The 25,584-nt window shown below is 55.4% G+C and overlaps 8 protein-coding genes across 8 annotated transcripts; 4 read left to right on the top strand and 4 right to left on the bottom strand.

Moving 5' to 3' along the window:
• Positions 1-487: 487 nt before the first annotated feature.
• ISF_05790 (adenosine deaminase family protein) lies at positions 488-2,383 on the top strand (the record flags this gene model as incomplete). Its single annotated transcript, XM_018849395.1, has 1 exon — positions 488-2,383. The coding sequence occupies one exon, from the start codon at positions 488-490 to the stop codon at positions 2,381-2,383; it is 1,896 nt and encodes a 631-aa protein (XP_018703422.1).
• Positions 2,384-2,884: 501 nt separating this feature from the next.
• ISF_05789 (isoflavone reductase family protein) lies at positions 2,885-3,999 on the bottom strand (the record flags this gene model as incomplete). Its single annotated transcript, XM_018849394.1, has 3 exons — positions 2,885-3,114; positions 3,163-3,781; positions 3,898-3,999. 3 exons carry the CDS (start codon positions 3,997-3,999, stop codon positions 2,885-2,887), a joined length of 951 nt encoding a protein of 316 aa, XP_018703421.1.
• A 4,540-nt stretch (positions 4,000-8,539) lies between these two features.
• On the top strand, positions 8,540-9,141 carry ISF_05788 (NAD(P)-binding domain protein; the record flags this gene model as incomplete). The annotated part of the gene is made up of 3 exons (XM_018849393.1): positions 8,540-8,704; positions 8,793-8,963; positions 9,040-9,141. The coding sequence occupies 3 exons, from the start codon at positions 8,540-8,542 to the stop codon at positions 9,139-9,141; spliced, it is 438 nt and encodes a 145-aa protein (XP_018703420.1).
• Positions 9,142-9,742: 601 nt separating this feature from the next.
• Positions 9,743-11,459, top strand: ISF_05787 (Six-bladed beta-propeller, TolB-like protein; the record flags this gene model as incomplete). Its single annotated transcript, XM_018849392.1, has 7 exons — positions 9,743-9,961; positions 10,031-10,185; positions 10,312-10,502; positions 10,570-10,887; positions 10,946-11,042; positions 11,111-11,190; positions 11,251-11,459. 7 exons carry the CDS (start codon positions 9,743-9,745, stop codon positions 11,457-11,459), a joined length of 1,269 nt encoding a protein of 422 aa, XP_018703419.1.
• A 422-nt stretch (positions 11,460-11,881) lies between these two features.
• On the bottom strand, positions 11,882-12,363 carry ISF_05786 (Ubiquitin; the record flags this gene model as incomplete). Its single annotated transcript, XM_018849391.1, has 2 exons — positions 11,882-11,956; positions 12,112-12,363. The coding sequence occupies 2 exons, from the start codon at positions 12,361-12,363 to the stop codon at positions 11,882-11,884; spliced, it is 327 nt and encodes a 108-aa protein (XP_018703418.1).
• Positions 12,364-13,209: 846 nt separating this feature from the next.
• ISF_05785 (protein-tyrosine phosphatase) lies at positions 13,210-15,238 on the bottom strand (the record flags this gene model as incomplete). The annotated part of the gene is made up of 4 exons (XM_018849390.1): positions 13,210-13,396; positions 13,453-14,299; positions 14,388-15,098; positions 15,151-15,238. 4 exons carry the CDS (start codon positions 15,236-15,238, stop codon positions 13,210-13,212), a joined length of 1,833 nt encoding a protein of 610 aa, XP_018703417.1.
• Positions 15,239-17,459: 2,221 nt separating this feature from the next.
• On the top strand, positions 17,460-19,577 carry ISF_05784 (Cation transporter; the record flags this gene model as incomplete). Its single annotated transcript, XM_018849389.1, has 1 exon — positions 17,460-19,577. One exon carries the CDS (start codon positions 17,460-17,462, stop codon positions 19,575-19,577), a length of 2,118 nt encoding a protein of 705 aa, XP_018703416.1.
• A 172-nt stretch (positions 19,578-19,749) lies between these two features.
• ISF_05783 (5-oxoprolinase) lies at positions 19,750-23,850 on the bottom strand (the record flags this gene model as incomplete). The annotated part of the gene is made up of 1 exon (XM_018849388.1): positions 19,750-23,850. The coding sequence occupies one exon, from the start codon at positions 23,848-23,850 to the stop codon at positions 19,750-19,752; it is 4,101 nt and encodes a 1,366-aa protein (XP_018703415.1).
• Between the last annotated feature and the right edge of the window lie 1,734 nt (positions 23,851-25,584).

Here is a 25,584-nt window from a genome sequence, read left to right as displayed (position 1 = left end):
CGCTTAGCTTCGTTCCCCTGCTCTGTCAGCATCCGGCTCCTTCCTTCACCAGCAAACACTGATCGGATCAGACAACATTTCCACGCCGAGGTACTGGTGAAGCTTCCAAACGCCGATAGCTTAGAGCTGCCCTACTTGAGTAATTAGGTTTCTGGTTTAAGCCCCTCCGGGTCTCTTTCCATCAACCGACAACACCGAGCCTGTCCTGGGTGGTCCTTAAAGCCATCCCCGCCCTGGGCCGCCTTGAGCCGCCGAGGCTTGTCACCAATCTGCAGCGTCTGGTTCTACGAAGTACTCCATACCCAGTGAACCACTGTCAAGGGTAAATAAGGCCCATCTGTTCAGTAAACAAGGCTCATCTGTTCAGCCCCTGTCGGAACCGGCCGAGACCCCAGGTCGGCCCTGTCTTTACCTGTCTTTACTACACGCCGTCTTCACAATCACACGCCACCTCTGACCAGGTTCACCATTCTCCCCGAGAACCAGCATGGCCGAGCCCACAGATATTCAAGGGAAAAGTGCCCTGGAGAAATATCCATCGCTCAAGCCCGAGGATGCGCAAGATGGAGTCACCCCGGAGGCCCCCCTCTCCACGACCGAGACCGATGCTGCCTGGGAGGAAATCGCCCAGCAGATCCCCTCCATTGACGACCCCTTCCTGCAGCGGTACCTCGCCGGCCGCGAGAGCCTGATCGCCAACGAGAAGACGCAGCGCGCCGACGTCGCGTTCCGCAAGTCCCTTTCCCCCATCGCCAAGCGCGCCTGCCGCATCGTCGAGCGCATCCGCGCCGAGGAGCAGCGCACGATATGGACCAGCGACGTCGAGGAGAGGATGGCCAGCGAGTCGCCGCACGTCACCGTCTTCCCCGGCATGATGTTCTCCATGTGCCGCGAGCGCATGGAGAGCACCACGCTGTGGCGCATCGTCCGCCGCATGCCCAAGGGCTCGCTGCTGCACGCCCACCTCGAGGCCATGGTCGACTTTGACTACCTGATCCGCGAGCTGCTCGCGCTCCCCAATGTCCACATCGCCAGCGACCGGCCGCTCGCGAGCCATGATGCCCTTGTCGCCGGCCAGGTGACCTTCCGCTACCGAGCCAAGGAGCGCGTCAAGGGCACCGCCGTCTGGAGCGCCGACTACAAGCCGGGCAAGTTCCTGCTGCTCACGAAGATGGCGGACGAGTTCCCCGGCGGTGGCCGTGACGGCTTCGTCGAGTGGCTCGTCGGCCGCTGCACACTGCACCCGCAAAACGCGCATCACCAGCACCACGGCATCGACGCCATCTGGGACAAGTTCCAGGACTGCTTCATCGCGTCGGCCACCATCATGACGTACGAGCCCATGGTCCGCGCTTACCTGCGCGCGCTGATGCGCCAGTTGCTCGCCGACGGCGTCCGCTGGGCGGAGCTGCGCTTCGCATGGCCGCTCAACTACTGCCGCGACCGCCACGAGCAGCCGGAGCCCGACTACTGGCACCTCTTCACCGTCATCCGCGAGGAGGTGGCGCGCTTCCGCGCCTCGGACGAGGGCCGCGACTTCTGGGGCCTCGGCATCATCTGGACCTCGCTGCGCTCCCTGCCCACGCGGCCGATCGTCGAGGACATGGACCACTGCATCACCACCAAGATGGAGTTCCCGGAGCTCGTCGTCGGCTACGATGTGGTTGGGTACGAGAACCGCGGCCGCACGCTGCGTGACCTGCTGCCGGAGCTGTTCTGGTTCCGGCAGCAGTGTGCGCAGGAGGGCGTCTCAGTGCCCTTCTTCTTCCACGCCGGCGAGACGCTCGGCGACGGCGACGGGCCCGACGCCAACCTCTTCGACGCGGTGCTCCTCGGCACGCGCCGTATCGGCCACGGCTACAGCCTCTACAAGCACCCGGTGCTCGTTGACATGGTCCGCGAGCGCCGAGTGCTCGTCGAGGCCTGCCCCATCTCCAACGAGGTGCTCCGGCTGTGCGGCTCCGTCGCAGCCCACCCGCTGCCCGCGCTGCTCGCGCGTGGCGTGCCCTGCTGCCTCTGCAACGACGACCCGGCCATGATGGGCCACGGGTCCGCCGGCATGTCCCACGACTTTTGGCAGGCCCTCCAGGGCTGGCACAACCTCGGGCTCGCCGGGCTCGCTAGCCTCGCGGAGAATAGCGTACGGTGGTCCGCGTTTGAGGACGAGGACAACGACAAGTGGATGGCCGGCGTCAAGGCGGCCAGTCTCGGCGACGGCGTCAAGGCACGACGCCTGCAGGAGTGGCAGGTCGAGTGGGAGCGCTTCTGCCTCTGGGTCGTGGACGAGTACGGGGAGCAGTACGACGACACACCGGAGCCGGAAGAGAGCGTCGCGGCTGGCAAGCAACCTGTCGTTGCTGTTCCTGAAGCTGACAAGGCATGATGTTCAAAGCAGACGGCTTCTTGTTGGTATTTATTTTCTTGTTTATTGGCGTAGTGGGAGGAAAGCACGGTCTCGGAAAGACGGGGAGATTCGTCACAATGGAAAGGTGCATCAAAATGGGAGGTCATGAATACAGAAACTCATCAATGATATTTGGAGATAAACATGTCCATAACAGACCAAGTCCACAATGAGGTACATACAAGCAAGACTCAACAAGAATGAGATTAACAAATTTCAAGATATTTTTCCTTATCAGAGATGACGTTCATTTTCCCTTGTATTCACTTTCCCTTGTATTCACTAACCGTGTGCTCCGCCGATGCCTTTTGCGCAGCACTGCCCAACGCCTAATCCCATGTATTTAATACACGCCATGCTCCTCGCAACGAACGTAAAAAAAAGGAAATTTTGGAAAAAGGCATTCTAATGGAAAATTGCATACAACAAGCCGTTCAGCCAGGAGAGCGGGTACAGTGAAACACGAAGAACAGCCTAGAATCAAGAAAGCACCGTCGCCAACCATTGCGAAAAGCTCATAGGGTTAAACCTAACATGCCTGTTGCTGCTGATGGCGTCGTTGAGTGTGGTCCGCGAGAAATCGTAGCGTCCGTTGGCAGTTTCGAGAATTCTGTGAAGATACGAGACACGGGCGTATTGGCCCATATCGGTGTTGTAGGAGATGTGCGCTATTAGCTCTTCGTAACTGAGGGTGACGGATTGAAATTGCACTGGGATGATTAGCTTCCAGCTCAATAGCTGAAGACGACGAGACTCACTATTTCGAGCAACCGAAATTGTAGAAACGAGGTCATCCAAGCTCATCTTGTCGCCTCTCATGGTAAACTCGGTTGGCCAGCTTGAAGGACCAAGGTCTATGGCAGCAATGATGAACCTGACAAGGTCGTATACACTTGTCATGCAAACCTTGACCGAGCTTCCTCTTGCATCCTTGGGCACGTAATCAGCGATGCCAGCGTTGATGTCGGCCACGTAGCTACCGACGGCGCCGACCCCTTCGCCGTTGCCGATGCCCAAGCTTGCGGCGAGCCCATAAGGATGGAAGCGCTCCATGAAGATGCCACAGGAAAACACTGTCCACTTGAAGCGCGGCTTTGTGTCGGACCACTGGCGCAAGAGGGTGAGCGCCGCGGAGCTGCCTCTATCTAGGGGATCTTGGCGGGCCGGTGGGCGCTTGTTGAGGGGTCCCTCAAACTCGGACGGCACAAAGTAGCTGACTCGTCCATGACAGGCGGCATTGATGAGGTTGAGCTGTTCCTGTCCGGAAATGGTGGAGATGACGAGGTCGATGCCGCTCAAGGCGAATTGCAGCAGGTCCTTGTTGTGGTAGTCGACGACGTGGACTTGGATACCGACGGCGGTGAATTCCCTCCTGGGCTTTTGCATTCGCCATGAGATGAGTGTTAGTCAGTGCCCAAGCGCTCGAGAATGGAAGCGTGTGCCACGAGATGCTGTCAAGCACTCGTTGGTCGGATGGGAACCAACAAACATACCGTCCGGGACAGCACAACAATGTTGTGGGCGGTCTCTGCACGCGACAGCCCGGTCGCGATCAGATATCCCAGCCCGAATCCTCCGGCAACTGCTATACGCATCATGCAACATTGGCTGTACTTTGTTTATCGCGGTATTTGGCGTCGAGGCTGCCCGACATTCTTCAAGACTGACACCAGCGCACGAGGAAGCGCATCGGCAATGTCGTAGATGGATGAAGTCGGCGTTTTTGGCGGCCCAAGTATCGGGTTATATAAAGAGTTTCAGAGAACAGCCACCAGATGATTTAAGCCGCGTGAGGTCCTTTGCAGTGGCAACGCAAATGACAGTCAAAGTCTCGCCGAGGGGGTTGATGGTTGGGTGGTATTGCATGTGCGTGAGCGGGCTGACCAAGCAGGCAGGCAGGTATCGCAGAAACGTCCCCCAAGCTTTAGACGCACAAGCTCGGAAGCTTATGTCCGCGGAGACGACCTCGTCCTGTTTGTTTCCGATTTGCAAGTCTTTCCTTGGCCTTGTGGTTATGCAAGGCGAATCAGGAATGCGGTTTGCGTGGTCTGATATGCCGATCTGAGTTGAGCTTGAGTCACTTTGTGGCACAATGGTCTGCTGAGGGTTATAAGTCGCAAGGCACCTTTCAGACCGCGGATGCTTGTATCAATATACCAGGTGATGGTGCTGTATTATTGCGTCACTCGTTGAGGGGGACCTGCAATATGAGGCGAGTCTGAGCGAAAACTTCCAAAATGTCGTCCGACACTTGCAACCCTGGCGTTTGAGGTGCGAAGAAGAAAAGAAGTCAAGGAAAGAGTGCATCTACAAATCTCGGCCGGGAAAGAAGGAAAGGGAAGGGGCGCCACGGCACCAGGGCCACAAGCAGTAAATTACTACCACAACTAGCGACCACGGCCCATTTACACAATATCATTAGCCTGTCAAAAGACACTCCTTATTATTCACTCCCGGGCCACCGTTCTACCAGTACGAATAGAGTAGTTGGGAACCAGTACCAGTGCAAGCCGGGGGGGTCGGGGGGGGTCGCTCCATCGGCACCGGTGCGCCCGCCCCTCTTGTCTCCTACACTTGGCAGACACGGATTGGGACGGGAGGGGTGTGTGTGAAGAATGGGAGAAACGAGGGGAAGATGGGAAGAAACCAATCGGACAAGTCTGCTAGATATGGAGGCTAACATGCTGCGTTGCATTGTCATTCCCTGCCCGGCATTGCAGCGGCTGAGGGGATGCGAGGGATGACTTGCTCCGAAATTCGAACTGCCATCTCGCACCAGAGAGGACTTGACGATTGGGGACTGAAAATTGCCGCCGGAATCAACCATGAGGTCTCGGAGTAGGTGAAAGCCGGGCCAGAAGGGGGAGCGCGGCCGACATGATGGCGGGGCGGCACGTCAGACTATGCAGATAGGGACGGGACCTTTTGTGGTGGTTGACTATTTTTTTTATTTTTAATTTTTCGGTTCTCTCCAGTGTCGATTCTGGTTTGATACGGTTGATAGTAATACATACAGGCTACTGCAGCTCAGTAGCCGGGCCTTCAAGACCAGCTGGACACACCACACCACCTACTGTACACCACCACCGCACTACCACACCACGGCGTTGGATCCATCCTTGAACAGGGTTTAGTCCCATCGACTTGAAATCTGGAAAGGATTGGGTGGCGCGGGATGGCGGCGGTGCGCGGGAGGCAACGGTCGAGATTAGAAGGACAAGAAGACGGAGAGGGAAAAAGAGCCGAGGGAGGCTTGCGACTTCCTAGCTTAGTTCCCGTTTCGTCTCTTTTTAGCCAGAGACAAAAGCCCAGACCAGTTCGCCAGGTGCGCAATATGTCTAGGAAGTTGCTAGTAGTTCAAGTTTTAGTTGAGCCCTGTCTTGCATCCATTGCCAACAGTCTTGAAGGCCTTCTTTTATTAACGTAGTGCGTAAAGGAATCGAACGGTTTATCGTTTCCAGGCCGGCATCCCTGCAACCCGTAACTTGGTGGGCTCTGTGCTTCCCGCTGTCGCATGTGAAGAGGGGAAAACGTTTCGTCCTCTCTATTGCAGATGATCGTAAGAGGAAGGTCATTCATCAGAGGGCACACACACGGTGACACACAAGAGCAAAAGAGCCCGCTGTAATCTCTTGCCGCGACGGGCGTTGGGGGGACCCGTCCCACTGGGTTACTTTACAGTCAGTATGTCATGGCTTTTTTACTCTGTATCTACAGTACACGCACCAAGACATCCCTGCCAAGTTTTTGGTCGGTGCGTGCGTCCTCTGCGTGATGATGCACATGTGTCCCGAGATTAGGCTCTGTTAGTAACTATTAATGCGTATGTAGTTGAAGGCAAATCCAAATCATCATGGGGGGCACCGACTAGCTAGGGTCCCCCTGACGCAGAGGGGGAGGTCGGCTGGGTCGTTACTGGCCAGTCCCTCAGGACGAGGTTGCTTGCGCCATCTTTTCATTTCTAATTACCGGGACAGTGCGTCGTCCCATGCGAGCTGCTGCAGAGAGCCGCGACCAGGGAGGGGTTGGTTGGGCAGCAAGGAACGGAAGACGTCCGTGATACTTATTACTGACACTCATGGACGGATGACCCCAATGACTTGAGAGACTCTTCGACAGTAGCTTCAGCAGGTAGGTAAAGTGTCTTGTCGACCGTCTCAGTTCTGCTACCAATGTTTGTTTCCCGTTCGTTTCCACGTACGAACTCCAGAGTACAGATACGGAGTACTAACTAGTAAATCTCTCACAGTTTCCGCTTGGATCGCCTTCCATATGGATTCATGCATAATAATTGAAAAAACAGACCTGCCGTTCTATACCCCTCCAGCCCCCCTGCCCCTACCAGCCTCCTCCACAAGAGACGGCCCGATCCTCGTTGTTTCGGTTCTCGTTTCGCGCGCGTCGTTGTCGATGGCGTCGGCATTTGGCCCCTGTAACCCTGCTGCAGCCTCCTTTCCGCGTGCCTTCTCCTGCCACCTGAAGATGCGGCGTCCCCTCGAGTACCAAGTAATAACCTACTGAGCAGCTCCCCAACAAGCCTGTCAATTACATACCTACATACATGCACACGCGACTCGCTGCGTGGTGGCATGGCAGCGCATTACTTTTCCAGCCACTCACGGACGCTCTTTACACCGAGATGGTTTCTGGGCACGCAAGCGACGGGGTGAGAGGTGCGTTGCATCTTCACAACAACCTCTCCTTCTCTCCTCTCCTTCTCCGTCATCCCTTGGCCCCGTTCACAAATCTCACAGCGCCGCCACGACGGATCAAAGCAAAGGATCGAGTCAGACGAGGCTGCGGCAGGAGGGGCCGCGGCAACAGTTCCAACTGGCTACGGGGGATCCGGGATGGCGTTCCCTTGCCACTTCCTGCTCAAAAGAAGCAGAACCCGAGAGCCCATCGTGTGTCATGGTAGGGCTGAGCACAGCCGCGGTACCGAGATAAAAAAGAAAAAAAAAAGGAGAAAAAAAAAAGAGAAAAAAAAAGGAAATTAAAATGAAGACTCTTCAGCCTTTGATTACCGCCCGCTCGCTCGCCTACTGCCTGTTCCGAGTTGGTCATTCTGGATACACCTCTTTTACTACGAGAGTGTCCAAGATGACGTAGTGGGCGAGCATGCTAATTGCTCAGGCACACTCGCAAACGGATAGAAGCCGTATGCACATCATAGATGTAGTGCTTATATGGCAGGGAATTATTATTGGGATCACTCGGCTCATGCAGTACCGGGAAGGCCGCAGAAATACGACGTACATATTCTAGAGGCACAGTACAAGTTTCCACATGCAGTGTAGACAAATCGTGTCATGAGCTGAATCTCGTGCATTTCAGCTTCAGTCTGGGGAAGGAGCATGCAATTGTCTTGCATTTATTGAATTTTCTGGTCCCAGATGAGCACGTGGTATTTTTCTGACTTTAATCAACTTTATTACCGAATCTCTCTCCCTCTCACATGCACTCACTCACCAATCCACCCATAGCGGCCTGTCGCTCCTCGCCGCAGTCGCGTATAGTTTGCATTTTTGCCTGTGTCGCATTGACTCTTGCAATATTCTCAGTCAATCAAGTTACAGCGCAATCATTATAGTACTCCTTCAACTGTGTTTAGAACCAAAATATTCTCATAATTCTGGTTACGCGATCATGGCTGAGAGCTGAAGAGCAATCTGTCTTGAGTTGGTGTGGAGTCGCTGTAGCTGAAGGCAAGTAGTGAAGCGGACGCTAGAGAATCCGGGCAACCATTAATAATGCCTACCCATCTTGTCAAACTCGAACTGCATTTATTGGAGGCAGTTTGTCGATGAGGGTGTGACAGTGAGTGGTGTGGCTTACCAAGTTGGTTGTGAAATCTCAACATGTCTGCCATCTGCCAGAGGCTCATCGGTCATCAGCTCATGATTGAATGGAAGGAAGAATGAGGCTGGTCCGAGTATAAAGACTGGTTGTAAGTCGGAAGCTGAAGGAGTTGTGTCTCATCAAGTTCATCAACAAATGGTATAAACACACTCAATCTTGCAGCCAGACAGCACCTCGACAGCATCCAACAAGAACCACTACTCATACAAATATGTGAGTGTAGCAGGTTCAGCGAGCCAGGGTATCAGACTAACATGTCCCCAGAACCCCGACACAATGTCCCAGAAACTCATCACCGTCGTCGGCGCCACCGGCCAGCAAAGGCGGCGCCGTCGTCGACGCCTTCCGGCACAACCCGGCCTTCAAGATCCGCGGCCTCACGCGGAACCCGCACAGCGCCGCCGCGCTCGGGCTCGCGGCCTCCGGCATCGAAGTCGTGCAGTTTGACATTGACTCCGCCGCCTCCGTCGCCGCCGCGTTTTCCGGCTCGCACATAATCTACGCCGTAGCCGACTTCTGGGCGCTGTAGCAGCAGCACGGTGCGCAGAAGGCCAAGGAGGTTGAGGCGGCCCGCGGCGCGGCCATGGCGAGGGCTGCAGCGGCGGTGCCGGGGCTGGAGCACTACGTCTGGAGCACGCTGCCGCGCGGCGTGCCCAGCCACCCGGTGTACCACTTTGACAGCAAGCACGACGTCGAGGCCGTGATCCGGGCGGACGCGGCGCTTGCTCGCCAAGACGACCTTTTTGGTGGCGTGCTTTTACGCGAACAACCTGCAGCTGGCGGCGATGCGGCCGTACCGGCTAGCCGAAGGCCGGTACGTCCAGTTCACGACGTACCCGGAGGACACGGCGATCCCGTTCATCGGCGACGTGGCCTGATGCCGATACGGTGACTATTTGATGGCGATGATGAATTGGTGGTTGACTGGCTCTGACAGCTCGCCCATGTTCCTTGTGTCTGGTATCTTGTGATTAATTTACAGTTGGCGTCTCTAATTCATCACTCGCTGTACTAGTGAGAAATAATTTATAATTCTTCTAAATACATGTAGTTACATGCCTCTATCCTCGTACCTATCGATAGCACTGTTATAAGAGTAGCCTCGTGTAAACTAGGCAACTGCAAGCCAGCCATAAGCCATGAGCTATAGAGGACGAGTGTTTCATAAAATATCGAGCACAATTTAGCGGTAATTGAAGAATAATTTTGTACATCAAGCACTACTACTATGATTTACTTTATTAGGCTATTGTATAATAACCAGCTCTCGACTGTGCGCTTGTCGGTCCCAGCCACCGTCTCAATTGCCGATTGCGGGGCGAGTCATTGTTGGGACGACAAGACAAGACAAGACAAGACAAGACAAGACTACAAAAGCATTGTTGTTAGGCCACAGAGGCTTGTATTTCCCTTGCCCGAAATATCGAAAAAAAAAAAAAATTTTTTGATTATTATTTTCAAGCTTCAAAAGTCGTCAAAATGGCCTCTTCACACTTGGCCAATGCAACCTTTTTGCCCTTTGTATCGCTCGCCGCGCTCTTCTCCGCCGCCGCCGCCGCCGCCGGGCCTTCCCTGACCGCCGCCGGGCCTTACCTGACCGCCGCCACGAGCCTGCCTGCCCAGGCCCAGGTAATTGACAGTGCCAAGTTTGCGTCAGTGGCCTCGGTTCCGCCGCCGAACGAGTACAATGGCACGACTGTAAGTTTAAAACCGCCGCCCTCTTCTTCCAAGACGACCCGTCATCTTGCTAATGCTTGCGCCGTCCAGGTCTGGGTGCCGCCCGGTGTCTCGCGGCAGGAGCTCAAGGACCGCCCGTTCCTCGTCTTTGACCCCGACTTTCTCGAAGTCATCGGTCACGAGCCAAAGCTGGCCATCATTGCAGAGACGGAAAAGGACCCTCTGTTTCACGAGGCCGTTGTCTGGTACGTGCTCGTCTTGTTCACTGAGACAGCGCTCGCTCGTGCTCGTGCTCGTCTTGTTCACTGAAACAGCGCTCGCTCGCTCGCTCGCTCGCTCACTGCAACTGGCTGACTTGCTTCCCCCGTCAGGGTCCCCGCCACGGATCACGTCTTTTTTGCGCAAAACGCCGGAAGCCCGGCCGCAGGCACTGGCCTCTTGAAATCGGCCATTGTTCAAAAAGTCTCCGTCAAGGAGGCGTTGCAGGTCGCTTCCGGGAACAAGACCGGCCATGTCAAGATCGACACTGTCACCTCCCATCCGCCCGTGATCAACCCCAACGGTAAGCCACTCAAGACTGTTGGAGGACATTTTCGAAAGCGCTTCGAGTTAACCATGACAAAACAAAGGTGGCACCAACTACAAAGGCAACATCCTCTTTGCCGGTGAGGGCATGGGCAACAAGACAGCATCCGCCTTGTACTCGGTCAACCCGCTCCCGCCTCACAACGCCACGATTCTCATCAACAACTTTTACGGTCGCCAGTTCAACTCGCTCAACGACATTGGCATCAACCCTCGCAACTCCCACATTTACTTTACCGATCCGCTCTACGGATACTTTCAGGATTTCCGGCCCGCGCCCGCGCTCCCTGTCCAGGTGTATCGGCTCGACCCCAAGACAATGGCCGTCACGGTGGTCGCCAGCGAATTTGACCAGGCCAATGGTAGTCTCCTCTTGTCACCGGTTCTACTCCGTCCTGCAATCTTGGCTAACTCGTCCAGGCATCACCTTCTCGCCCGACGGCAAGCACGTGTACATCACCGACACCGGCGCCAACCACGGCTTCTACGGCTACGACGCCTCTCGTCCCGCGACCATGTATGTGTCTCGGTGGCACGCTGCAGTATTTGAAACATGCGCTGACTTTACCTTTACTTGTCCCGCAGTTACCGCTTCGATGTTGCGCAAGATGGAACCTTTGAAAACCGAAAGACATTTGCCTTTGCAGACAATGGCGTCCCAGATGGTAAGTCTAGCATCATACAGCCGACTCATGCAGGAGACAACGCACGCTGACCGCTCCAAGGTGTTCACTGCGACAGCAACGGTAATGTGTATGCCGGATGCGGAGATGGGATTCACGTCTGGAACCCTTCGGGCAAGCTTCTCGGCAAGATCTTTACCGACGGCCCTGCGGCCAACTTTCAGTTTGTCGGCGATGGGAGGATGATCATCTGCGCCGAGACGCGGCTCTACATGGCCCTGATTGGAGCCAAGGCCGCACCTATTAATTAGAGTGGCTGCCTTGAAACAAGTTTCTACCGTGCAGTCTTTGAATATCCTCACTGTCCATCTCTATATTAAAATACAATTTCTAGAGAATTAATTGCCTTGTTTGTGGACATGTCGCTGTCTCCTCCCATCAGCCTGGATGACGTCACTTGCTCAGCTCAAACTCTCGCAGACGTGAACTTATGTATGGGCAGACACAGAGCATCTCAACTCTACTATTGAATTGACGCATAAGCCATATTCTTTCCGCCTCGCCCGCCGTCGAGCAGCGCGCCCACCCTCGCCCACGGCGCGCTCGAGGAGCTGCTGCGGAAGCTGCGCAGCATTAGGCGGAAGCACCATGAGCACATGTAGATATCTACTGTTCAAATATCGACACTCTTGATGTATTTTTTACTTGCAATTCTAGCTTCCACGACTCTCTGCTATTTCTTGGTGACCGTCTGCTTCTCCTCCAGGTGCTTGCAAAACTCGAATGCTGATCCGGCAGTCTGATTGCCCTGACAAAACACAGCACTACATACTCACTCATGTTAGCGCACTCCAACTCGGCTCCGTTGAATCCCGATCCTTTGATATCTTACCTGAGAAACCGTCCGGCTACGAATTACCGACGTAATTCTGAATCTGGCCTAAGCCGGAGCATCACCCGCACCTCTGAACCTTCCTGAATGCCATAGTCTGCGAGGACCTTGTCACTCTCGAGCTGACGCCCCTTGAAAATCATTCGCTGTTGTTTGACCGGCATACCCGAGGCCTGCTCAAACTGCTCCTGGATGACACTAACTTTGGTCGAGTCTTCGCCTCTGAGGGTATACACATTTCCTTCCAAAGTTCGGGCGTAAAATGTGAAGCCAAAACAGACCTGCGCTGCAAGAGCGACAATTCCAAAGATTGAATGCTTCATTATGAAGAGAGCGCTTTCTTGAGTTTTGCTTTGAAGAGATTGTGATGGAAAATTCGTGTGAGATGATGCGTGGGCGGAATGGGAGCTAGATTAACACGGTGAAGCTGCTATTTATCATTTTCCATGTTCAATTCGGGCTTGCCATTATGAATCATATTTGCATACCCCCAGAAAAGCAAATGGGACATGTAGTATCCGTACAAATGATAGTCTCGGGAGTTCAACTCAATACAGTTGAGACACGGCACAGGACGGGGTAAAACATGCATACGGATGGATGGCTATCCGTATATTATACGAGTTGTTGATGCCGCCATCTCTTCCTCTCTTCAAAATACTACGAGCAGTTTCATCTGGTTTCTAGTATCAGTATCCTTGATATAAATGCATTTATTTACAGAGGCAGGGTCGGTTACCAAAACTACTACATAAAAGTATGTACCGGCTTGGGCCACCAAGAGGAATTAGATGCTTGAATGATCAGAAGCATTCTCAAGTTATTCAACAGCATCCGTCCGTACATGGAAGACATGCAAGGTGAGGCACAGCGCAGATAGAGACAGCTGAGACGCGAAATTACGTCTCCCCGACAGAGGAGTATCATTGTGAGCGGAAAGCACTAGACCAAAGATTGAGCATGATCCTGTGACGCAAATACATGCAATGCGAGTCGCTTAATATCGAAATCCCTGATTTTATCTGCCTGGAAATTTAGGATAGCGATATTCCCAACTACGTCGTTGTTCAAGTATGCTGATGGAAGTAATGCCATGGTTCCTTCCTCCTCCTAGTCAGTGTAGTCGCTCTTTGGCAGGCGCCGATGGCGAGGCTTCTGGATCGATACGCTTAGGCGACCTCGAGCCAGTCCTGGGGGTAGACATTTCCCTGCCACGCCCAGCTGTCCTGAACATAGCCATACCAGTCGTCAACCGCCTGCCACCTCTTCATGGCCATCTTCTTGTTCATGTTGGCGCATGTTGCGGCAAACGTGATGCCTTGAATAGAGGAGGGGTTGGGGTCAGCGATCCGGCCCCTGCACAGTTTGACAAGGTCAGAGAGAGATTGCATCACATACCTTGGAATGCCCACTGGTCTCCGCCTCCCCTGGTCCCGTACTCGTCGTAGATGCGGATGTTTGTGAGGTTGCGAATGTCCACCTCGGCCGAGCCGAAGGCGTCCTTCAGGTCCATGGTTCTCGCCTTGGTGGTGCCGTAGGACAGCTGCTCCCCGAGGTCGATCTTCTTGCTCGCGCCGATGGTGAAGGACAGGGCGTCCCACGTGCCGCCCGAGTACCAGTTGTCGAGCTTGAACTCGTAGGACAGCTCCTCGATGACGGCGCAGGGCGGCGAGAAGGCCCAGTCGGAGGGGACGACGGGGAAGCCGGCGACGGCGACCTTTTCGAGGCCGTAGTTCCAGCCGCCGGGGTGGCCGTACCACGCGTTCAGGCCGACGTACTTGTCCTCGCGCGCCTTGAAGGTGGGATCGGCGCATTCTGCGCGGAGCTGAATGTCTGTTGCTCGAAATAATGTGAGTCGTCCGGTGTCGGAAGGGAAACGATGATGGATGGAGCTCGTACCTTGAATCTTCCACTCGTCATTGCGAGTGCCCCAGGCAGCAATGCCCTGGGCGTTGAGAGTGATGTTGTTGATGCCGCCAATGTCGATCTCGTCCTTGCCGTATGACTTTTGCATGTCTACCGTCACCCAGATGTGGTCCCCGAGGTACGGCTCTGACTTGACGTGCAGGACCGCCTGGCCGGCCGGGCCCTCGAGGGTGGCGCCGATGTCGTCGTACGTTCCGGATGAGTAGGAGTCTGAGAAGGCGACGCCGAGCATGATGTTCTTGATCTTCTGGCAAGGCGTGGGCACGTTCAACCTCTGCAGGATGTCACGAGCGCGATCGCAGTCGTAGCTCGGCGGCAGCGGGTGTGGCGTCACTACAAATGCCAGCCAGCGATTAGCAAAAAAGAAAAAAAAGGAACTCGGTTGGTGGGCACCTAGCCGAGCCGGGGGGACCTTGCTTACCTTGTCGACGACTCAGCGAGGCCACGTCTTTCGGCAGGGCTCTGCGACGAGGACCCTTCATGTGCATGACGGAGCCGAGGACGGCCGCACAGCTAAGCGTTGCGAAGTGACCGGCCAGCAGGTCCGCCTCCTGCTCGTGAGTGAGCTCCGGCGGCGGCTGGTTGTTCAGGCGCGCCCAGAGCGCGTCCAGGGCGGCCTCCTGGCTGTCGTCCTCGACGTGGTTCCTCCGGTAGTCGTCGCGCGTCCACCTCGGCCCTAGGTGACCCCTCTCGTGGTCCATGTGCATCTGCAGCGCCGACACGATCATGCCCGTGCGGCCGTGGCCGAAGCCGCACCACACGAGCGTGGCGCCGCGGCCTCGATGCTGGCGGAAGCTGTCCCACGCCCACTGGAAGTCCTCCTCGGTGGCGCCGCTGAAGTCCTCGACGGGCACGGGCGTGTAGGCGATGCCGGCGTCGGCGAGGGCCCGCTTGATCTCGTCGTTGTGGGCGTCCGAGTTGGCGCTGATGATGTTGGAGATGCCGTGGCGGCGGAAGACCTCGATAGTCTCGGGGGTGATGCGCTGGTCCTTGTCGTCGTCCTTGTAGTAGGGGGCGGAGCAGCGGGCGAGGCGCACGCCGGGCGGCAGGTGCTCGCGGACGAACTCGAACCGCTTGATGCCGCCGTCGCCGTCGTTGTGGCCGGGAGGGCCGGAGTTGGACGGGCCGGCTCCTGGAGGACATGTGAGTGATGAGTGGCTGCTTCTCGCGGCGAGGGGACATACCGCCGTCCATGTCGACGTAGCCTTGCGGAGCTGCAAGGGTAGGCATTGCAGCCCAGGCAAGGGCCAGGAAGGCCTTGCTAAGAAGCATTTTGGCTGAGTTGAAGCGAGCTAGTAGGGTGAGGTTTTACGTGTCAGATGAGTGACGAGCTGGAAGTCTGTCTCTTCAGGATGTTGGCATTCGTTGGCGAAGCTGCCTCTCTTTATACGTTTGTCAATCGACAGACAGCACCTTGCACACGGGCCCGCCATATTGGGATTATTGGAATTCTGCTATCTATCTTGTATACGTCGCCATGATCATAATGAAGCCAGTGGGTGTATCTACACGCTCACGATGGGGCAGTGTCGTGCACTTGAGGCAGGGACAGGGACGGCGGGCATGGAGCGCAGCAACGGGGAGACGACAACCTGTGCAAGAGGTCTACCAAGTAACCAGCCGTTGAAAGACCTGGCTAGGCATATCAGAAGATGGATAACACCATGGCCATGTGTACAAGGGAAGTGTCAGCTACTGAGCACAGCCTCGGAAAAGTGAGGCCTAGTAATGGCAAGTCATGCCACCTCGAGATGCCTAGTTATACCAATTTGAGGATTATATCGAGCTAAGAATCCCCACTAGAGGGGTCTGCAATAAGTATTAGTCAAGTATATAGAAGATTTGGTGCGTGAATTTTGCAAGTTGGAGACGAGGTATCATGGCCTAGGCAAGGAAGCGTAGCTTCATCAGCTAAAGGGTGCTTAGGCAGGGCGGCTGGGGGGAGAGAGGTAATGGAAGAGACATAAGCGCGAATAGCGAGATGCAAAAGAGACGAAAACTTTATCTACGCGATGGCCTTGATGATCACTGGGGGAAGAAGAGCCAAGAATCTTGCCGCGTCTCCCGCGGCTACTCCGCTCGTGGTCATCACCTTCTACAACTATTATAGGGGTGGTAATGCGCGCACCGCATGGAGAGACGAAAAGTCTTGCGTGATCAGCCCTCTTTATTTTTTGATTTCTTCTTTTTTTTTTCTTTTTTTTTAAAAAAAAAAGAAAGCAAGCAAGCAAAAGATGGATTAATGTGATGAGTCATAAAGGACGAGATCGACCACCCCGACAGACGGGTCGTGTGCGCGTGTGACCAGCCGAGCCATCCTGGATAAGTAGTCAAGACACTGAACTGATCCAAGGACAACTGATTGGAGAAATTGAACATCCAGTACGGGATACTTGAGCCGGAGTTTCTCGATGATGAGGAGCAATGAAAAAGGTCAAAATGAAAAGTGATTGAGAGATGGTGACAAGAACCGTGTCGTTCCCCGCCGAGCAGGATGAAACCGGGAGTGCTCTGAGGCTCCGCCTGCTGGGGTCGTACGGCTTTTTAAGTTGAACGTTATAACTATATGCAGAGCACTGTGAACTTGAAGTGCTCTGGTAAAATGTCAAAATACGTTCATCATGTTGGAGCGTGAATGTCTAGTACTCGAATTTGGAACTGTCGATAGGCCCATTGCTGCATGCGATGCCCACCAGGCTGGCCAGCGGTGCAGGTACATACATCGGTATCCGGTGCGAGTCCTTTTAACTCATTCGCTCATTCGCTCATTCATTCATCTGGCTCGGCAGATTCATGCACTATTGCGTCGCGTATCGGATTACATCATGTCTGCTAATGCATGTTCGCGAGGCCTCGTCTTGGCACCATACGAAATGCCGAGAAGCGAGTTGCTGGCCACAAAAACAAGGCAGTTCAGCACAAGTGTATTCTGTTCTTGTTTGTTTCGGTAAACTTGCCTCTAACAAGATTCTTGGTCACAAGCGCCTTCTGTCTTAACGCGTGTCTTATATTACCATTGCCACGTATGTATGTATGTATGTATGTATGTATGTATGTACCAGAGTTATCGTCATCGCCACCGTTTGGCTCGGCGTGGGGCGGAAAGATGCCGCACAGAAGCACACCACGACATTGCACAATATTGCAGATACAATCCGGACTTCATCCCAATTCAGTAAAATATTCGTATCCTCGGAATCACGAGGGACCGAGTCGAAAGTCTGGAAGGTCCTTGATAAGTATAACACGCCAGAGCCCACACGATTCCCCCGTCATGACCTGATGGAAAGGCCTGGTCCCCTATTTTTTACCCTGTCCGGGACGCTAGAGTGAAGAAAGCCTTTCCCGGCTCCTTCCCGGCCCCCTCCCGGCCCCCTCCGCCCCCCTTCTTGGCGATCCCCTCCAGCTGATAAAAAATAAAGAAAAAATAAACACCAAAATTGAGCCTCGATACGGCTTGGCGGCCCGTTTTCAACCCCGATCAATGGGATCAATGGGGACGCTAGCATCATCATCATCGCGGCGTCGCTCCATCAGCAGGGACAGGGGCCGTGATGCTTGCCGCCGCCGCCGAAAGCCGCCAGCCGCGGGCCTCAACTTCAACTTCATCACCGTCCACTACTGCTACTTCATCGTCGTCTGCCTGCTCGCCTCCGGGGTCTTCTGGGCGTCGTCCAGCCCGCGCGGCGCCATTTCCTATGTCGACTGCCTCTTCGTCGTCGTGTCTGCCGTGACCGAGGCTGGCCTCAACACGGTCAACCTCAGCACCATGACTGCCTGGCAGCAGGCCATCCTCTTCCTGCTGATCCTCTGCGGCGGTACCGTCTGGGTCTCTGCCTGGACTGTTGCTGCGCGCAGCTTCGTCTTCGGTCGCCGACTGGCCTACGCGAGACGGCGCGAGGCCGCCGCGGCGCCGCTGGAAACCGTGCTCGCGCCCCTGGACCGAGAGTCCTCCGTCCAGGATCTCAGCGGTAGCAGCTCAGAAGCCGAGCTCCCGGGTCCGCGTTCCGCATCCGCCCGAGGTGGTGGTGACCCGGCGGTCGGCCCCGACCAAGCAGCAGCAGCACATCGGCAGACGACGACGGCCCGCGACGGCCCGGGCGACCAGCGTCACGAGCCGCCGCCGCCGCCACCACCACCACCCCCGAGTATGGCGGAGGACGGCCTCATTGGCGCCGCGGCCCGCACGCGCGTCTGCGGCTGCGAGCACCGCGCGCTCCAGCTGCTCTCCGTCGTCGTGCCGCTGTACCTCCTCCTGTGGCAGCTACTCGGGTGCCTCGCCCTCGGCGCCTGGATCAGCCGTCGCATGCCCGAGACGGCGCTCGCCAACGGCATCGCCCCGTGGTGGCTCGGCGTCTTCAACGGCGTCTCCGCCTTCAACAACTCGGGCATGTCGCTGCTCGACGCCAACATGGTCCCCTTCCAAGAGGCCTACTTCGTCCTCATCACCATGGGCCTAATGATCCTCGCCGGCAACACGGCCTACCCGATCTTCCTGCGGCTCCTTTTGTGGGCGGGCCTGAGGCTCGTAGACGCGGCGACCGGGGCCGCCTCGTTCCGCGAGACCAAGCGGGCGATCCGGCTGTTGCTCGAGGATCCGCGGAGGGTCTACACGAACCTCTTCCCGTCGCGGCTGACGTGGTGGCTGGTCTTCATGCTCGTCGGTCTCAACGCCATCGACTGGGCGCTCTTTGAGCTGCTTAACTTGCACAACCCGGTGGTGAGGAGCATCCCGGTCGGGCCGCGCGTGCTGGTCGGGCTGTTTCAGGCCTTGGCAGTCCGGTCCGGCGGGTTCTATGTCGTCCCTATTGCGCAGATTTCCATTGGCGTGCAGTTTCTGTACGTCATCATGATGTACATTTCAGTATACCCCGTCGTCCTCACAATGCGCCGCTCCGATGTGTTTACAGAATCACCCGACGACGAGCCTAGCAGCGAAGCACATGTCGTGTCGCATGCCCCTCCGCCCATCCCTGACAACACCCTCTCGTATCCCGTCGAGAAGGACGGTGTCGCCACAGGTCATCAACCTCACCCATCATCGGCTGCATCGCCAGACCAAGCTACCTGTCGTGGACGGCCCAGCCACCCAGCGACGGCAAATGATGAGCAGCCAATGCGGGTGCCTCCGGTACTACTACCCAGTGAGGGTGGTGCCGCTCCAGAGAAGCGACCAAATTATCACACACGACTCATGTCCTTGCACAGACCTCCCCCACCTCCGACGTATGAGAGCCACATGAGCTTCATCCACCGGCAGATACAGGGACAGCTGGCCCAGGACATATGGTGGCTGGTGCTGGCCGTCCTCGTCATCGTCATCATCGAGAGCAGCCACTTCAACGCGGATCCCGTCAACCACTCCGTCTTCAACGTCATATTCGAGGTGGCTTCAGCATACGGCACGGTCGGCATCTCGGTCGGGACGCCGCACGGCGCGTACAGCTTCTCAGGGACGTGGTATGTGGGGAGCAAGCTGATCCTTTGCCTGGTGATGCTTCGCGGCCGGCACAGGGGACTGCCGACGGCGCTGGACAGGGCGATCAGGCTACCGGATCAGCATTCGAGTTGCAGCCACCTGGAGGAGAAGCAGATGGTAGCAAGGGAATAGCAGAGAGTGGTACATAGGAGCTGTTGCTCGTGGACTAATCCCCAACACAGTTGATACAAGATAAGCTTCTAGCCCTTTACCACTCATCATCAATCACACAGTGCCATTATACAAAGAAAATCCAAGCGAAGCAACTGCACCCTCACATGGTAAGATGATCTATGTAAATCATTTATGCCTGCAGCGCAGCGTCATCGCGCGCCGCACCGCTCCCCTTCTTCCACGCATCAGTATGGTCCGCCCGATCCTTGGCGACGCTCTCCTCGCCGGCCGCGCCCCAGCCACCGCCACCCGGCGTGTTGACGATGATGCGATCACCCGCAGCCATGGCCGCCGAGTTCTTGGCGCCAATGTTAATGTACCGCTCCTCGTACTCCACGCCCCTCGCCTCCTTGTCCTGCTGCTCGCCCGCCGTCTCGCCCTGCACCGACTGCATCGACCGCTGCCAGTCGGCCTTTTCCACGCGGCGCACCCACAGGTTCAGCCCGCACTGGCCGTCCTCGCCACCTCGCAGACCATACGGTCGGTACACGCGCCGCTCGCTGAGGATGGACACCTGCAGCGGGATCCGGAACTCAATGTCGCGCACCACACCGTCGCCGCCCCGGTGCTGGCCCCGGCCGCCAGAGCCCTTCCGAATGGAGAACTCACGTAATAGCACGGGATAGCGGCGCTCGAAGATCTCCGAGTCGGTGATGCGCGTGTTGGTCATGTGCACGTGCACGCCGCTGGTGCCGACCCAGTCAGGACCAGCGCCGCTGCCACCCGCAATCGTCTCGTAGTAGCCAAAACCGCGTACGGCGCTCTGTCCGGTCACGTTGCCACCAAAACCGAATGTGAGGTTGTTACAGCAGCCCTGCGAAGCCGCGCAGGCTTCAAAGGCCTTGAGGACAACATCGGTGATTCGCTGACTGGTGAGCACGTTGCCGCCGACGACGGCAGCACCAGGCGAGGGCGAGAGTAACGACTTCGGCGGGATCTTGACATTAATAGGGCGCAGACATCCTTGGTTTAGAGGGATCTCTTGAGACACTAGGCATCTCAAACAATAAATGATGGCGCTGTACGTAATAGCCTCGGGCGCGTTGACGTTTCCGTAAACCTGAGGACCAGTGCCGGTAAAGTCAAACTCCGCTTCGCCTTGTTCGGGATCAATCTTGACTTTGAGCTGGATTGGGGAGCCATCATCCATGAAATCCAGAGCGGAGAGATCGCGGCCTTCGAATCGCTTGTAGACGTCCTTGAGCAGATTGCGTACGCACGTCTCAGCATTCTTCTGAATGTTGACCATGTAGAACTGAACGGTATCCTCGCCATACTCCTCAATCAGGGTCTCGATCAGAGAGATACCCTTCTTGTTTGCCGAGACTTGAGCGCGCATGTCACTAATATTGTCAGCAAGACAGCGAGTACCACTGCAGCCAGGGTATTGCGCCGGACCCTCGTATAGAATCTCAGTGATACGCTTCTCATCAAATTTACCCTTGCTAACAATCTTTTCACTCTTAAAGACAGCGCCTTCTTGGAAAAGTTCGCGTGAGTTGGGGGGCATGCTGCCCGCGGTGATGCCGCCAATATCAGCGTGATGTGCACGCGAGGCAGCGTAGAAGAGAATACGAGTCCCGCTCTCGTCAAAGGCGGGCATAATAAGTGTGATGTCAGGCAAGTGCGTGCCGCCGTAGGAGGGGTCGTTGGAAGCAATGACGTCGCCCTTCTCTAGCCTGCCCTTCCAAATCTCCGCCTGTCGTCGAACACACGTCGACATGGATCCGAGATGAACTGGCAGATGGGGAGCATTGGCTACTAAGCCACCATCAGCGTCAAATATGGCGCAAGAAAAGTCTAGCCTCTCCTTGACATTGGTGCTGACGCTTGTTTTTTGCAGAGCACGCCCCATCTGCTCAGCAATAGCCATGAAGCGATGCCCAAAAATACTCAGCATGATGGGGTCAACTTCACGTTCTGTTGATCTGTGGGCCTCATCTTTTGAAACTTCCTTCTGCAAGTCGAGGATGACATGTGTATCAGTAATAAGGGCCTTGGCTCGGGGGGTAACGACAATGGTCTGAGTGCCATCGGCAAGCATGGCGGGGCCGGGGACGACATCGCCAACTGACAGATTCTCGAGTTTGTATATGGGTGTATGGGTGCGGCCCCCTTCAAAGTAAACCTTTTGTGTACTGTGGCGTTTGGACTCGGTAGCATCCTGGCGTTTGATGGTCTTGAGCTGCTCATCCACAGTCTTCTCGTGGTTGCGGAAACTTCTGCCGATTCCACGAACGCGTACATCGTCCACGATAATATCTCGCTCGTCGAGAGTGAACCCGAATTCGTAGCGGTGTTGCTTGACAAAGGCTTGGCCAAACTGCCAGTCCTTTCCGTCAAAGAATTCCTTGGCCTCTGCCTCAGTAGGCTTCACAATCATGAGAGCGGATTCGGTACCGCGGTAGCGCATGTTGAGATATTCCTCAAAAACAATCTCACTCGCCTCAAAGCCCTGCTCCTTTAGTGCAGCGCGAGACTTTTCTTTGAGCTTTTCCATCTTGGACTTTAGGTCCGCAACGACATCGCCACCGTCGACCCAGACCGACGATTCTGGCTCCTGTCTTTCGTCAACGACGTCCGCGAGGGCCATTCCGTAGGCCGAAAGAACGGAGGAATATCTGTGGACCAGAATTTGGCTGATACCGAGAGACTCGGCAATTGCAACGGCATGCTGACCACCAGCACCACCGAATGTGGCGAGTCTGTGCTTGGAAGAGTCGTGGCCCTTCGCCTCGGTGATGGATCTGATGGGACGGGTCATGGCCTCGTTAGCCACTGTTAGGAATCCGTAGGCAACTTCGTCAGCCGTCATGTTCTTGCCCGTTTCGCGATTCACTTGATCAGCGAGTTCTTGGAGAACCTTGCGACTGGCCTCGACATCCAAGCCCTCGTCTTCGTTCTTGCCAAAGATCTTGGGGAAGAACTCGGGAAGCAGGCGACCTAGGTACAGGTTGGCATCTGTCACGGTAGCAGGGCCACTTTTGCGATAACAGGCCGGTCCGGGGTGGGCGCCAGCTGATTCGGGCCCGACAACGAAGAGGCCGTTCCGGAAGAAGAGGCGCGAGCCACCACCAGCCGCAACGGTGTTTATATCCAGCTGAGGTGATTGAATGGTGACACCTGCAGTCGTTGTCTCAAAGACGTGCTCGTATCTGCCCTCGCCGTAGCGTGATACATCGGTACTTGTACCGCCCATGTCAAAGCCGATGACTGGCGTCTTTGTATTTTCGTCGTACGAGGTGATGGCGTAGCCAACCACACCTCCGGCAGGGCCAGATAAGATGGCCCTGAGACCCGTGAACTTCTCAACATCTACCAAGCCACCGTCACTTTGCATGAACTCGCATCGAGCGCCCCTTGGTCCATCCGTCTCCTGGACACTGCGAGTGCCCAGGCCGCCTGCAAAACCGGACTGGAATCCGTCAATGTACTTCTTGATGGTGGGGGTGAGGTAGGCATCAGCACAGACGGATGTCGCGCGGGGGACGAGCTTTATCATGGGCATCAGCTCGTGGCTGAGAGAAATGTGAGTGAAGCCAACCTCCTTGGCAAGCTTGCCGATGGCGGCCTCGTGGTCGGGGAATGTGTAACCATGCATAAGGCAGACGGCGATGCTTCGGATGCCTCCGTTGTAAATTTCGTTCAGTTGCGCCTTGATCTCTTCATGGTTGGGCCGACGCATTATGCGAACTGTCTCGCCCGACAAGCCACGAACGAGTTCCTTGGTCTGAGCGGCCTCAGTGCCTGCGACCGTGTCGGCCTCGGTGATGGTTCTCTCGGGATCCTCGGCGTAGTCTTCCAGTGTGACACGCTCATCAACTTCGACAACCTGCTCGTACAAGACATCCGGTTTCCTAATTGCAAGGTCAAAGATTCTCGGTCTCGATTGGTTACCGATTGTGAGGCAGTCCCTGAAGCCCTTTGTCACGATGAGAGCAATACGTTCGCCTTTGCGCTCAAGCAGGGCATTGGTAGCGACGGTTGTGCCCATGCGGATGGAATCGATTTTGGAGGTATCTAGCGCCTCTCCACGAGGAATATCACGGCCGGTGAAGTGGCTCATGATGCGGCGGATACCTTCGAGAGGCGCATCCTTGTAGTTTGCGGGGTCCTCGGAAAGAAGCTTGATAATGATTTCCTCGCCATTGTGCTCGCCGACGCAGTCGGTAAAGGTGCCGCCGCGGTCGATGGCGATGCGGATTCCCCGGGACTTGGAGACCTGTGCCATCTTGGATCGTCTGCCCAATCTCTAGGCGTGATGTCGTGATAAGGGAATTGGATGTTGAAGAAGAGAAGGAGGGGCAAGGAGGATGGACATGCACTTGGATGCTACCCCGCCAAATGATGCAAACGCCAGATATTGAGAGCCGCCTGTCTACTCCGGCCAAGCCAGTTTGCTGAGGGAATAAGTTTAACCGCAAGTGAGAGAGAAAACTTGAACTCGGAGGATTTTTTTGCGATTTTTTCCATCAAGGTTGAGGCTGGCAGTCTCTGGCATTGACAGTGAAGCGTCGGCGGGGTTCCACCTCCGCGAGCCCACCATTGAATGCGGCTCCGCGTCCGCCTGCATCCGCTACCGGGGGAGTTTAGAGTTGCAGTGATTTTATTGTGCTGCATTTTTCGGGTCCGGAGTCGCGTCAGCTGCAGACTTACCGTTAATTGTCCGCAGACGTTTTTCTGTATGTAAGCAATTCCATTATGCGAAGGACAGTGGTTGGAGCAGCCATGTTTGGTAGCACAAGATGTTGGGCTGCAGGTACAGGGTAGGGGTTATGCGCTGGCTAACCAGTACAGCAAATCGTGCCTTGGATGTTCAAACGCATAAAGAAAAATAATAAGAAAGAAGCCGAAAATTAAAGGGATAGCGATGGATATTTGTATAGTCATGTCAACGTACCTAGGCGGCTTTTTTCATTTGTGCCAGGGCTATCCTCTCTCGCGCGCGCAGCTGTCTTCCGGCGGGATATTTACACCTGGTATACTTGAGGCAGACTAACCCTATCCAAACGCCTTAGCTAGAATTCGGAGCTGGCATTTGGTAGAGAGAAGGGCTCCTAAGTGAAGAAAAAGCGTATAGATGTGAAATGTGAATTACACGAGAGCTGAGTATCAAAAAGGGGGCGTCTACACTGGTTCGGCCGGTTCAGGCTGTTGCAAGGACAAGCATTTGCCCAAGAAGTCGCATTACTACCTATTGACAATAGTGACATTCTATTTTTAAGCCAAATTTATGCGTAAAAAAAAAATTAGGCGAAAATGCTGCAGCCTCACCTTCCCTCTAAAAGTGATGGAATTCATTCAAAATAAATCCTCTTCTTCCAAATGGAGGCCGGGCCAGCTTACGAGTGAGTGTATTGTTCATGCTACCGCAAGTGGCCAAATCCTGTATCTACCCTGGCCTTTAGTATGAACGCAATAAACTCAAACATGCCCGCATGTTTACGAAACCTCTTTGTCATGTTTTTTTTATTAATGCAAACTTGGGGCGAATCGCCCGCCTCTGATCAAGGCATTTGAGCATTCCTGGATCCTCACGGGCATGCTTAATACTCATATTATTATTACCGACTCGACTGCGCGATCACGACGTCACCACGACGCCTCCCGCGCCAGGGTGTGCCTCAACTCGGCATCCCAACCGATGTAGCCAAAACCTGACCTGCTACGGGCTTCACGAACCGGGGGCTGTACATTGGGAGGTACTGCGAATGGTAATGCTGGTCATATTGATATAGTAATATAGGTGGTCCCATAAAAGCCTTGACCGATTGTTCGACAGCGAAGCATCAGCCACACACGGCAACGACTCGTTGTGCCACAGAAGGACACTGTAAATTGGTGAGAATGGTGAGGATGTCACTGCCAACAACCCAGTCATGGCGTGGCTGAGGTGGGACAGGCCAGGGATTCGCAATGTCCATGACCTCATCCAACAGGCCCCGTGGGCCATGTATCTCCAACA

The sequence above is a fragment of the Cordyceps fumosorosea genome (assembly GCF_001636725.1).
Source record: "Cordyceps fumosorosea ARSEF 2679 chromosome Unknown scaffold_14, whole genome shotgun sequence".
NCBI classification, from domain to species: Eukaryota; Fungi; Ascomycota; class Sordariomycetes; order Hypocreales; family Cordycipitaceae; genus Cordyceps; species Cordyceps fumosorosea.
The sequence above is the reverse complement of the archived record's forward strand: the minus strand, read 5'-3'. Positions and strand labels throughout refer to the sequence as shown.